This window comes from Haematobia irritans, chromosome 3, assembly GCF_050003625.1.
Source record: "Haematobia irritans isolate KBUSLIRL chromosome 3, ASM5000362v1, whole genome shotgun sequence".
Lineage (NCBI taxonomy): Eukaryota > Metazoa > Arthropoda > Insecta > Diptera > Muscidae > Haematobia > Haematobia irritans.
The window spans coordinates 131,393,428-131,406,553 of record NC_134399.1 but is presented as its reverse complement, the minus strand read 5'-3'; the positions used below and the strand labels follow the sequence as shown (position 1 = coordinate 131,406,553).

Sequence of the window (13,126 nt, the reverse complement as noted above, 5' to 3'; positions counted from 1 at the left end):
CAACTTCATTTTACGGTCATTCAAAATCATTTTGTGGATTTTTTTGATGTTTTCGTCGGTAACTAACTCTTTCGGTCGTCCACTGCATTCACCGTCCTCCGTGCTCATTTCACCACGCTTGAATTTAGCATACCAATCAATTATTGTTGAGTTCCCTGGGGCAGAGTCCAGAAACTCATTATCAAGCCAAGTTTTTGCTTCCACCATATTTTTCCCCTTCAGAAAACAGTATTTTATCAAAACACGAAATTCCTTTTTTTCCATTTTTTTCACAATAACAAAAGTTGCTTCACAAAAGACGCTCTATCTCACAAACTAATTGACTTACAGGCGTCAATTTTTGACATGAATCATTTGAAGGATGGTACTATATAAAAATATAGCCGAGTATAGCCGTTATTTCACGATTACTTTTCTTTAATAACTTTTCTTTAATTGAAGAATATAAACAATATAAAAAGTTTCTTTGGGCTATTCCCCAACACGTTCCATCAAAATTTGCATTACAGGGGTATAATTTTATTTTTTTTAATGATTTGTTTTCATTTTAGCGGCTACCCACCTAAAAGTAGCAGCTGGTTATTTTGTACATGCAATTTTGGATTCTACTTGTGAAACAGTACCCTAGTACCAACCTATAAAGAAGAGTAACAGTGAAAATGTTTTATTTTGACCAATGATGCAGGCACTTAGTACCGGCCTGAGGAAATGAACAAAACTTCGTGCAATAAACAATATAATATGTGAATATAATTTGAATTCCAATGTTAGCTTTTGCTTATAACTTTTTGCAATACGGCAACTCTGTTGTACCACATATAATTGCGGTTTTCTAGAAACAGCTGATCAATGCCTGTTATGTTGTATGTTGATTTCGGGCATTACTACATACACCGCTTTGAAGAGCATTGATTATTTGGACATATTTTAGATTCTTCCAACCCAAGCCGAATCATCTCGAAATTAATCTACAATCCTTCTAACACAATGTCCTCAACGCGTCGATTGGCTAAAGCTTTGTATCGCAAACTTTTGCGTGAAGCAGAAAAATTACCATCATATAATTTCAGGTATGTTGTAATATGTTTGGTGATTTTGCCGGAATCCCTTATCTCTTCTTTAAAATTCCTTATCGCTTTTCTTTCAATTCGTTCTATTACAGGATGTATGCTGGAAGGAAAATTCGTGATACATTCCGTGAGAATAAAACCATAAACGATTTTGACAAAATTGATGCACAAATTGAATTGGCCAGACAGAATCTTCAAATGTTGCGACGACAGGTAAGCTATGGGAATCAGAGTGAAAATTATAATGACATTGTAGAATGTTTAATTAAAGGCAAAGAGATATTTTTTATTTTATATACTATGAAATATATGTATATATTTCTCAAAAACCATAATATATTTATTAATTGGTTGATAATCAGCCATTGTTCAGCCTTCGGCGTGATGAGGTCGGTTGACTGTAGCTGAAGTTTTTTGGCACCTTAAAAACTTCAAAAACTCAACTAGTTTTAAGACATTTTTAATTCAAAAAAATATTAATTTTTAGTTATATAACTAAAAGTGCAGCTATACATTCTAAACTAGTCGGAAAAATGCATTATTATTGTGAAGGAACCTTCCTTTTAAGACATTCTTGCTTGACGCGTGCTTAGTCCTGTTGATCTGCGGAATGATCTGCAGTCTTTAGGACATTTTCCAAAAGAATATTCGGCATTTATTTTCACCCCATGGTCGATGAATACGAGCAGGGAGCTACCAAATAAATTGAAATCAGCCGTTATGGTGGACTGCCACTATCGACGGCGTTTGAAATCGTGTGGTCAATCGAAGTCCGATCAATTTGTTTCTTCACTATCTGTTCAATTTGGAATGGCTTCGTTTTCAGAGAAAACCAATTTCCATAACTAGCCACTTTTGCACATTTAAATGCTTGAGGGCTTTAACGATAGCCGCGTGATTTTCCAGCCAATTATAAAGCACTTTGGAAGACCATCACGAATAACTTCTTTTTGAATGCGATAAATCAAAATGATTTTGTAAGCTTGAAAACTATAAAATGAACTGTCACTAGATAAATACACCTAGACCTCGCTTTGCGTCGCAGATACGGTCAAAAAAAAAAAAAAAAAACGACACAAACTGAAACGACGTAAAGTGAATTATGAGTTTCTATGGCAAACCATGCAAAGATTGCAGACAGATAACAACGCAACTTCGAAAATCTAACGACGCAAAGTGAATACTAGTACCAATTCAGCAGCGACGCAACTTCGAAACAATGCAAAACGAAACGACGCAAAGCGAGGTCTAGGTGTATCTTTCCCTTCTTTGTTGCCATGTTTATTTAGAGAATGGAAGTTTGGCAGGTTTGGTTTTACACGTTTTTAATATGCGCCACAATAATGCAGGTGACATGTCAGAGTATTTCAAAGCTTCTCTAAGTGGTTTCACAAGCAGTTTACACTTATATGGCCCCAGAGGCCAATGTTTTATTATAAATAGGCATACCAAATTTGGTTGGAATCGGTTCAGATTTTTATATAGCTCCCATATATACCTTTCGCCCGATTTACACTCCTATGGCCTCAGAGGCCAAAGGTTTACTCAGAGTTACGTGATATTTTGCACAGGGAGTAGAATTAACATTATAAATATGTGTATCGAATTTGGTTGAAATTGGTTCAGATTTATGGCCCTAGAGACCAAAGTTTTACCCCGAGTTACGTAAACTTTTCCTCAGAGAGTAGAACTAACATTATAAATAGAACTAACATTATAAATATGCATATTGAATTTGGTTGAAATGGATTCAGATTTATATATAGCTCCCATGGTTAGGTTAGGTTAGGTGGCACCCCGATGTATCAGGCTCACTTAGACTATTCAGTCCATTGTGATACCACATTGGTGAACTTCTCTCTTATCACTGAGTGCTGTCCGATTCCATGTTAAGCTCAATGACAAGGGACCTCCTTTTTATAGCCGAGTCCGAACGGCGTTCCACATTGCAGTGAAACCACTTAGAGAAGCTTTGAAACCCTCAGAAATGTCACCAGCATTACTGAGGTGGGATAATCCACCGCTGAAAAACTTTTTGGTGTTCGGTCGTAGCAGGAATCGAACCCACGACCTTGTGTATGCAAGGCGGGCATGCTAACCATTGCACTACGGTGGCTCCCATATAGCTCCCATATATAGTCATAAGGTCAAAAATTTCACTCCGATTTACTTAAAATTGTGCACATGGAATGGAATTAACATGTTTACTATTCATGCCAAATTTAGTCGAAATCGGTTCAGATTTAGATATAGCTGCCATATATATCTTTCGTTCGATACGCACTTATATGGCTTCAGAGGTCCAAAATTTCACTACGATTTGCTTGAAGTTTTGCACAGAGAGTAGGACTAACATTCTTCCTACACACAAAAAAAAATTTTCTGATTCAATCACGAAATTAATTGATCCAATTAATTTTTAATTGAAATGTCTTCAATCACTCCCTTAATGTCATGCTACATCTATTGCCTTTAGACATTTTGGCCAAACAGTAAGCTGCAACAACGGCTGTGCGGTTGCGCGAGCTATCGCTGTGGTCGGAAAAAATGTACGGTCATAGTTCGGTCCTCAAAATAATGCCAGATGTGCCTAACGTAGTGGATTATACCCTGGCAAAACCACTTTTCGACAAAAAGTTTGAAACTCTAATTCCCAACAGTGAGGCGTGGTGTACACAGACCCCGGGGAATAAAAGATATATAGATTTCTATACTGATGGCTCCAAATTGAATGGACAAGTGGGGTTCGGAGTATATTCTAAAGATCTGGAAATTCGAATAGCGAAAAGATTACCTAATCACTGTAGTGTTTTTCAGGCTGAAATATTAGCAATAAGAGAGGTCGCGAATTGGCTGAGAAGTAATGTTCCAACAAATATTGGCATTAATATATACTCAGACAGTCAACCTGCAATAAAATCCTTGGACTCTGTGTTCCTCAACTCGAAAACGGCCATCGACTGCCGCAAATCTCTCAATGAGATGGCTGAGCAGTACAATATTCACCTAATATGGGTGCCTGGCCATAGGAACATACCGGGGAACTGCGAAGCGGATGAGTTGGCAAGGCTAGGGACTACCTTACATATTCCAGGGGAACTGGAATTTGTTGGTATGCCCCTAGCTACCTGCAAGCTCATGCTGCGTGAGAAGGCTGTTAGGATGGCAAATGTTCGATGGGAGAATTGCAAGGGTTGTAACGACACCAAGCAAATATGGCCCCATTTCAACTTAAACCGCACACTAGATATGCTAATGTTCTCGAGACGTCAGATATCACTCCTGATATCTGCTATAACGGGTCGCTGCCTGATAGGCGATTTTGCAAAAACTATTGGCGCGAAGTATAATGACTATTGTATGAGCTGTCATGATGCGGAGGAAAAAGAATCAATTAAACACCTCTTGTGTGAGTGTCCTGCATTTTGTGTAAAGCGCAAGCAACTTTTAGGAGCATATAGCTTCAGATTACTGGCGGATCTGGAAAACGTTAACTTAAGCAGTCTGCTAATGTTTTTGGAACAATCTGGTTGGTTCAACAAAGAAAAATAATCAAGAAGGTTCAGCGGTTAAAACTAGAAGTGACCATATGTAATAGGTACTTTTAGTTAATGTGGTATCACAATGGACTGAATAGTCTAAGTGAGCCTGAATCTTAATCGGGCTGCCACTTTAACCTAACCTAACCTAACCTTCAATCACAGAAATTCAATTAAAAAATTAATTGCAGGTCAATTAAAAAATTAATTGATCCAATTAAAAAATTAATTGATACTATTATTTTTGTGACTGATTTTTGTTTCAATTAAAAAAATTGTGGAAACAATTAATTTTTGAATTGAATATTTTTTGAAACTCAATTAAAATTTTAATTGGACAATTTTTCGTGAATTTTTTTTGTGTGTAGATATGCCAAAATTGGTTCAGAATTAGATTTAGATTCGTATGACCACGAAGGCCAAAGCTTCATTTCGACAATTTTGAACTTCTGCACTGAGAGAGAAAATTAAATTTAATTTTTTTTTTCGATTTTAGCAAATATGATCAAAGTTCCCACATTTTCCTTGTAAAATCGTCACTACTAAGTGGAGAACTCGCAAAAATGATTGAAATTTACCTATACTGTAATTCGTATGTATCAAACGATAAATCATAAATGCAGGCTAGAGAAATTATATGCAATGTAAACATTTCCAATATTTTTTTACTAACATTGTGGTCCGTCTCGGTCATTTACCAACCCAGCAAAAAAAGCGTCGCCAAAAAAGTGATGAAAATGTTCTTTTTAGATCCGGAAGTGGTGCAAAATTGACGCAGAAGCGATGAATTTAACATGGGCTTGTCATAGGACGGAAGTCCTCCATTTCAACAGCCGGTGCACTGAATTTGCGTCACTTCTTTAGGTGTGATCCGAATTCCATGTTTTGGATGTAAATTAAAAAATTATATGATATTTTGTCAAATAAATAATTTTTATAGTTTTTTAAAATTTAAAATGGATTCTAACACTTGTCTGAAACTTTTGACCTCAAATATTCTCAAAAATTCACGATTTTTTCAGATTGGATTTAGAATTTTTTTGACAAAATTTAAATGATTTGTGACATTTTATGAATTCTTGCTCTGTTTTTAACCTATTTGAAACAAAAAAAGTTAAAATTACCCATTAAAAATGTGAAATAAGCATGTTATAAAAAATTTAATGAAAAGAACTTCCTGTGCAGTTAAAATAAAGAACATCATTGGGAGTACATCTTCTGGAAGTGCTTTTAAAGTTGTGCCTTTGGAAGAACTTCCAACTTTTTTTTGCTGGGAATTTAAATGTTGAGTCTAGAGATTTTGTAAAAGTTTAAAAAAAATTGTCCAAATCGTTTCATATTTAAATATTTGTATATGGGAATATAAACCTTTGTATAGCTCCCAACAAATGTGAAGGTGTTAAGATGGTATCAAAAATTTTGGTATACATAGTGGTGAAAGGTATAGTATAGTCGGCCCGCCCGACTTTAGACTTTCCTTACTTGTTTTTTTTTTTTTTTTTTTTTTTTTATTTAGTATAAATCAATATTATCGTATAAATAACAATTTTCAATTGTTCTCTTTCAGGCAATAATTGGACACCTCTATACCGCAGAAAAATTAGTAATTGAAAACAAGAAAACTCTTCGTCCCTCAGATGATTAAATATGCTTAAGCGCAATACAAGCTTTTTTTAGAAAATAGTTACACATGGATAAGACTATTTCATATTGTTTTGTTTTGTTCGTAGTCTTTTGCTATTTTTTGGGTTCTATTAAGAAACTAAAAATGAACAAAAACACGATTTTTTTTAAATTAAGGTATTGAGTAAATAAAACAAGAATCAAATTCTTAAACAGTTCATAATTTAATTATTCATATAAAAGTTAAATAATAGTAAACAAAAAATATACACTAATGTATAAACATAGAAATTAGAATTAAAAAGAAAAAAAAACACATTTAAGCAAACTCTAAACAAATAAGTGATAGTGATAGTATGGCGATATGTGTGGAACAAGATTTTAATAAAGAAAATGCACATTGATCGGTGGTGGAGAATGTTGAGAAATTGTTAAGAAATACCAAGAAATATTCGATGAAGTTCAACTTGATTTGATTTTAAGCTTGATATGTACTCGCTGATACGTTGCCACCTGTTCCCGTCCAATTGGTGTGTACAAATTTACCCTCTTCACCCAGAAGTTCATAGGTATGAGCACCGAAATAATCACGTTGGGCTTGCAACAAATTGGCCGGTAAACGTTCCGAACGATAGCCATCATAGAATGATAAAGCTGTCGATAGAGCCGGTACAGGTACACCCCACAAAAAGGCCTTAGATACTACTTGACGCCATGATGCCTGACCAGCGGTGATGGCTTTTTTGAAGAAAGGATCCAGAAGAAGATTTGTTAATTTGGGATCCTTCTCATAGGCATCCTTAATGTTGCCCAAGAAGACACTGCAGAAATAAAAAAACACAAACAACAATGATGGTAATCTAAATTTACACTCACAACAATACTCTATACATACCTTCTAATGATGCAACCACCTCTCCACATAAGAGCTATACCACCATAATTCAAATTCCATTTGCTGACATTGGCCGCTTCGCGCATCAACATAAAACCTTGGGCATATGATACAATTTTAGCACAATACAATGCATGTTTGATGTCATTGAGGAATGTTTTCAAGTCATCAACTTTTATGGGTGTATTAGGTCCACTTAATTGCTTACTAGCAGCCACACGTTCATCTTTCAGAGCCGATAGGCAACGTGAAAATACTGCCTCACCAATCAATGTTACTGGAATACCGTATTGAAGAGCAGCTATGGCAGTCCATTTACCAGTACCTTTTTGTCCAGCAGTATCACGTATACGTTCCAACAAATGACCTTTGCTATCCTTATATTTCATAATGTCTGCCGTAATTTCGATAAGGAATGAATCCAGTTCTTCTCTATTCCATTTATCAAACTCTTGGGCGATTGCATCAGGTTTCATACCCAAGCTGGTCATAATATGATAAGCCTCACAAATCAATTGCATATCACCATACTCGATGCCATTATGAACCATTTTAACAAAGTGACCAGCACCACCTTCACCAACCCAATCGCAGCAAGGTTCACCATCGGCCTTAGCGCATATCGCCTGGAATATGGGTTTAATTAAAGGCCAAGCTTCGGGATGACCACCAGGCATGAGAGAAGGTCCATAACGAGCACCTTCTTCACCTCCGCTAACACCAGAGCCAACAAACAAAATTCCCTTTGCTTTTAGCTCATCGCAACGGCGAGCTGTATCCAAGTATTCAGAATTACCACCATCAATAATCACATCGCCAGGTGATAGCAGAGGAACAAGTTGTTCAATGAAACTATCGACAGCCTGACCAGCTGAAAAGTAAGTAAATGTAAGTAATTATGTAGATAGTTGCTACAAATCAATAATGCAATGAATCTTAAGATCGTAAAAACATTATATTGTGTTCAGATGGAAATGATTCATATAAGAATTTAGATTATGTAACATTTCTAAGTTTGAATTTGTAGTTGTTTGCTAGCCATAACCTTTTCGTAAATTTTATTATCTATTTACCCGGTGAGTATTTGGCATTGGAATCACATCCATTGGTAAGGGTTCAAGAATTGATGGATATATTTTGTTTGTAGTCAGCGATAATAGTTTGAAATCTAAAAAATTTTCGATTTGTAAGCACGGTTGCCATAGTTGGTAGAATTCCACCAATAAGGTAGAATTTTCATAACATTCCTCTTCAATTAAAAGTCACTTCAATTTTCTATAGAAATAAAATTTCGACAAAATTTTCTATAGAAATAAAATTTTGACAAAATTTTCTATAGAAATAAAATTTTGACAAAATTTTCTATAGAAATAAAATTTTGACAAAATTTTCTATAGAAATAAAATTTTGACAAAATTTTCTATGGAAATAAAATTTTGACAAAATTTTCTATAGAAATAAAATTTTGACGAAATTTTTTATAGAAATAAAATTTTGACAAAATTCTTTTTAGAAATATAATTTTGACAAAATTTTTTTATAGAAATAAAATTTTGAGAACATTTGCTATAGAAATAAAATTTTGACAAAATTGTCTATAGAAATAAAATTTTGACAAAATTTTCTTAGAAATAAAATTTTGACAAAATTTTCTATACAAATAAAATTTTGACAAAATTTTCCATAGAAATAAAATTTTGACATAATTTTCTATAGACATAAAATTTTGACAAAATTTTCTATAGAAATAAAATTTTGACAAAATTTTCTATAGAAATAAAATTTTGACAAAATTTTCTATAGAAATAAAATTTTGACAAAATTTTCTATAGAAATAAAATTTTGACAACATTTTCTATAGAAATAAAATTTTGACAAAATTTTCTATAGAAATAAACTTTGACAAAACTTTCTAAAGAAATAACATTTTGAAAATTTTTTCTATAGAAATAAAATTTTGACACAATTTTCTGTAGAATTAAAATTTCGGGAAAATTTTGTATTTTGTAAAATTTTCTATAGAAATAAAATTTTGACAAAATTTTCTATAGAAATAAAATTTTGAAAAAATTTTCTATAGAAATAAAAATTTGACACAATTTTCTATAGAAATAAAATTTTGACAAAATTTTCTATAGAAATAAAATGTTGACAAAATTTTCTATAGAAATAAAATTTTGACAAAATTTTTTATAGAAATAAAATTTTGAAAAAATTTTCCGTAGAAACTAAATTTTGACAAAATCTTCTATAGAAGTAAAATTTTGACAAAATTTTTTATAGAAATAAAATTTTGACAAAATTTTCTATAGAAATAAAATTTTGACAAAATTTTTTATAGAAATAAAATTTTAAGAAAATTTTGACAAGATTTTCAATGGAAATAAAATTTTGAGAAATAAAATTTCGTGAAAATTTTCTATAGCAATAAAATTTCGGCAAAATTTTCCATAGAAATAAAATTTCGCAAAATTTTCTATAGAAATAAAATTTTGACAAAATTTTCTACAGAAATATAAGTTTGACAAAATTTTCTATAGAAATAAAATTTTGACAACATTTTCTTAGAAAATTATGACAAAATTTTTTATAGAAATAAAATTTTGACAAAATTGTTAACAGAAATAAAATTTTGAAAAAATTTTCAATGGAAATAAAATTTTGACAAATTTTTCAATGGAAATAAAATTTTGCCAAAATTTTCTATAGAAATACAATTTTGACAAAACTTTCTATAGAAATAAAATTTGGACAAAATTTCCTATAGAAATAAAATTTGGACAAAATTTTCGATAGAAATAAAATGTCGTGAAAATTTTCTATAGCAATAAAATTTCGGGAAAATTTTCTATAGAAATGAAATTTTGACAAAATTTTCTATAGAAATGAAATTTTGACAAAATTTTCTAAAGAAATAAAATTTTGGCAATTTTTTCTATAGAAATACAATTTTGACAAAATATCCTATAGACATAAAATTTTGACAAAATTGTCTATAGAAATAAAATTTTGAGAAAATTTTCTATAGAAATAAAATTTTGAGAAAATTTTCTATAGAAATAAAATTTTGACAAAATTTTGTATAGAAATAAAATTTTGAAAAATTTTTTTATAGAAATAAAATTTTGACAAAATTGTTAACAGAAATGAAATTTTGAGAAAATTTTCTATAGAAATAAAATTTTGACAAACTTTTCAATAAAAAAACATATTGACAAAATTTTCAATAGAAATAATTTTTTTTTAAATGTTTCAAAGTTAAATTGGCTTTAGTGAAATAGGGGGTTCACTGTTTTTGAAATAGCTTTAAAGTTGTACCTTTAGAACAACTTCCAACATTTTTTTCTGGGCTGTTTAATAGTCCATTAAACTCCACTTTCAGGAAGCTCCTTTAGAGCAAGGTTAGCCAAACAAGTTTTAGATTGTTTGCACGTCAGTTAGAATAAAAAAACAAGTAAGGAAAGTCTAAAGTCGGGCGGGACCGACTATATTATACCCTGCCCCACTTTGTAGATCCACATTTTCGCCATATCGAATCCGTCAAATTGGTTAGGTATACATACATGCATTAAAATCTGACTCGACCTGGACAAAATCTGTAGTCTCAGTCTAATCCCCTGGGGTGGAACACAATGTTCTGAAACATGTATTAGAAGTATAGGAAAATTAAAGTTATTTTTACACGTTTTCGACTTAGCAGCGGCGATTTTACAAGGAAAATTTGGATAATTTGGCCATTTTTGCCGAAATAAGAAACACATATATATGGGAGCTATATCTAAATCTGAACCCTGTGCAAATTTCACCTAAATCGGATTGCCATTTTGACCTCTGTGTTCATATAGGTGAAAGATATATATGGGAGCTATATATAAAACTGAACCGATTTCAACCAAATTTGACACACATAGCTATAATATTAATTCTACTTCCTGTGCACAATTTAAAGTAAATTAGAGCAAAACTCTGGCTTCTGGGGCCATATAAGTGCATAGCGAAAGATATATATGGGAGCCTGTGCAAAATTTAAAACAAATTAGGGCAAAATTCAGGCTTCTGTGGCCATAGGAGTTTATATCGGGGCCGACCTGAACAATATTGCCAAAGACATCATATGTCTACCTCCTCTCTTTTTTGGGTGTTGCAAACATATGTACTAACTTATAATACCCTGTTCCACAGTGTGGCGGCGCAGGGTATAATTAATTAATCCACAATGAAAATATCTCAAATTACTTTTTGTCAACTGACAGTTAAAGTCTAACGGAGCTGTAAAAGCAAAATGAAATTATAGATACGTTCCGATATTCGGAATCGAAAATTCGTTGGCGATATTTTCTTTACAAATTTAAATTTTGGCAACTAGTTCTCTTTGATACGAAGTTCAAATACAAATTGAATTTGAGTCCGATAGCATCTCAATTTTTTTTTTCTTTATAAGAAAACTAAATTCTTGCGATTTGCAATATTTCGAATATCGGAATACGAGGGTATAACTTTTTTTTTGGCAAATTTTGTGGAATGATCTAAAGCAACAATTTCAACATTTAGCATTTGCTTAACCAAATAGCTTAATAAACAATCCTAAAAGCTGACTAATAGTGAAACGAAATCACATTTGTCAGCTGTGTGTGGAAGAAGCAATGACACTGCAGAACTGCTACTATCTATCTCAAAACACACGTTCTACTCATATTAATTTTTCTATACAACAAAAATGTTTTCTACTTAGAAATGTAATGTAAGGTCAATGATTCTTACTGAATATGAATAAAATAAAATATGTATAATTTAAGAAGTTTTCGAGATGAGTAGAATAATGAAACTCGTGATTATGTTTCACTCAAACCTAGAAGATTACGAACATGGAAATATGCAAAATTTGTATTTTGAGTCACAGGCGTTCATTCACGGACGTCCGTTTAGTCCGTGAATGAATGAATTTAAACAAAAAAAATGTTTCATTACAATTTTGAAAGTAATGACATTGATCTAACTTCACTTTCAAATAAGTTAATTCACATTCAAACTGAATTGCTTGGCTAGGTACTTGCTACTTACCTTTTACTAACATCATAATTTTGCGGGGAGTTTTCAACTTGCTAACCATGTCAGCCAATGATGTGGCACCAATGACTTTGGTGCCTTTAGCTTCATTCTGTAGGAAATGTTCCACCTATGGAAAACCATGAAACATGATGAAGTAATTGAATAGCTATTGCAATCCATATTCGCATACCTTATCCACAGTACGATTGTAGGCACAAACCACAAAACCTTTGGAATCCATGTTTAAAATAAGATTTTGACCCATGACAGCCAAGCCAATCAAGGCAATATCAGCTTTTCTATAACATAAATGAATTTTGTAAATATTTACAGTAAATTACAATAAAACAATTATAAATAAAAACCCGCATGTTTATTTCTTTTCATTTTGATCGGCCGTTTCTAATTAAGCACAATTGTTAAGGTTGTGCTCTTAGCTGTTGCGATTTCTGTCACAAATGACCTTGACTTTAATTTTTTGCCCATTATTAAAAATCACACAAAAAATCTAATTCAGTTAATACTTACTGTGACATATTTTTGCAAATTTGTTTAAATTAAATGGGAAATAATAAATGAATTTAAAATATTGAGGTGGTCTAGTTTTTTAGGAAATATGTATTTTTTTGTATCTCCAACACTTCAATATCTCCACTCTACTACGCTATGTCACCGGCTGCTTAGTTCAATATCCGTTGAATGGTCCGTTTAAGTTGGCAATCGCGCGATTACTAACTTGCTCTGCTGTTTTCTTTTTTCTCTGTTGCACTATGCATGTTTTCTCCTTTTTATTTGTTTTTTTTTTTAAAGCTTCGCTTGTCAGAAAAGCTTTGATCATGCCGCTCTTTTATTTTGAGTTCTCCCGTCAGAGTTGAGAGATTTAAATATGACATGGAATTTTTGACATTAGCAAAAATACATACATAGCTACCACGGTTGCCACACTTTCT

General features: G+C 32.3%; 2 protein-coding genes across 2 annotated transcripts; one reads left to right on the top strand and one right to left on the bottom strand.

The window, feature by feature from the left end:
* The first annotated feature begins 860 nt into the window (after nucleotides 1-860).
* Nucleotides 861-6,445, top strand: bcn92 (LYR motif-containing protein bcn92). Its single transcript, XM_075301038.1, has 3 exons — nucleotides 861-1,070; nucleotides 1,163-1,283; nucleotides 6,177-6,445. Exons 1-3 carry the CDS (start codon nucleotides 988-990, stop codon nucleotides 6,252-6,254), a joined length of 282 nt encoding a protein of 93 aa, XP_075157153.1. The 5' UTR covers nucleotides 861-987; the 3' UTR covers nucleotides 6,255-6,445.
* On the bottom strand, nucleotides 6,438-12,933 carry Pgd (phosphogluconate dehydrogenase). The gene is made up of 5 exons (XM_075301037.1): nucleotides 12,705-12,933; nucleotides 12,367-12,475; nucleotides 12,189-12,303; nucleotides 7,128-7,998; nucleotides 6,438-7,053 (listed from the first exon to the last, which is right to left on the bottom strand). The coding sequence occupies exons 1-5, from the start codon at nucleotides 12,710-12,712 to the stop codon at nucleotides 6,711-6,713; spliced, it is 1,446 nt and encodes a 481-aa protein (XP_075157152.1). The 5' UTR covers nucleotides 12,713-12,933; the 3' UTR covers nucleotides 6,438-6,710.
* Between the last annotated feature and the right edge of the window lie 193 nt (nucleotides 12,934-13,126).

What these genes read in the sequence shown, in the direction of transcription:
- Pgd (XM_075301037.1), bottom strand. An exon ending in AATTATGATGTTAGTAAAAG is followed by an intron (nt 7,999 to 12,188) that starts GTAAGTAGCAAG and finishes CTTACTTTTCAG; the next exon opens with CTGGTCAGGCTGTCGATAGT. An exon ending in GGTGGTTGCATCATTAGAAG is followed by an intron (nt 7,054 to 7,127) that starts GTATGTATAGAG and finishes TTATTTCTGCAG; the next exon opens with TGTCTTCTTGGGCAACATTA.
- bcn92 (XM_075301038.1), top strand. Translation starts at nt 988, where the DNA reads ATGTCCTCAACGCGTCGATTGGCTAAAGCTTTGTATCGCAAACTTTTG. An exon ending in TTACCATCATATAATTTCAG is followed by an intron (nt 1,071 to 1,162) that starts GTATGTTGTAAT and finishes GTTCTATTACAG; the next exon opens with GATGTATGCTGGAAGGAAAA. An exon ending in TTCAAATGTTGCGACGACAG is followed by an intron (nt 1,284 to 6,176) that starts GTAAGCTATGGG and finishes GTTCTCTTTCAG; the next exon opens with GCAATAATTGGACACCTCTA.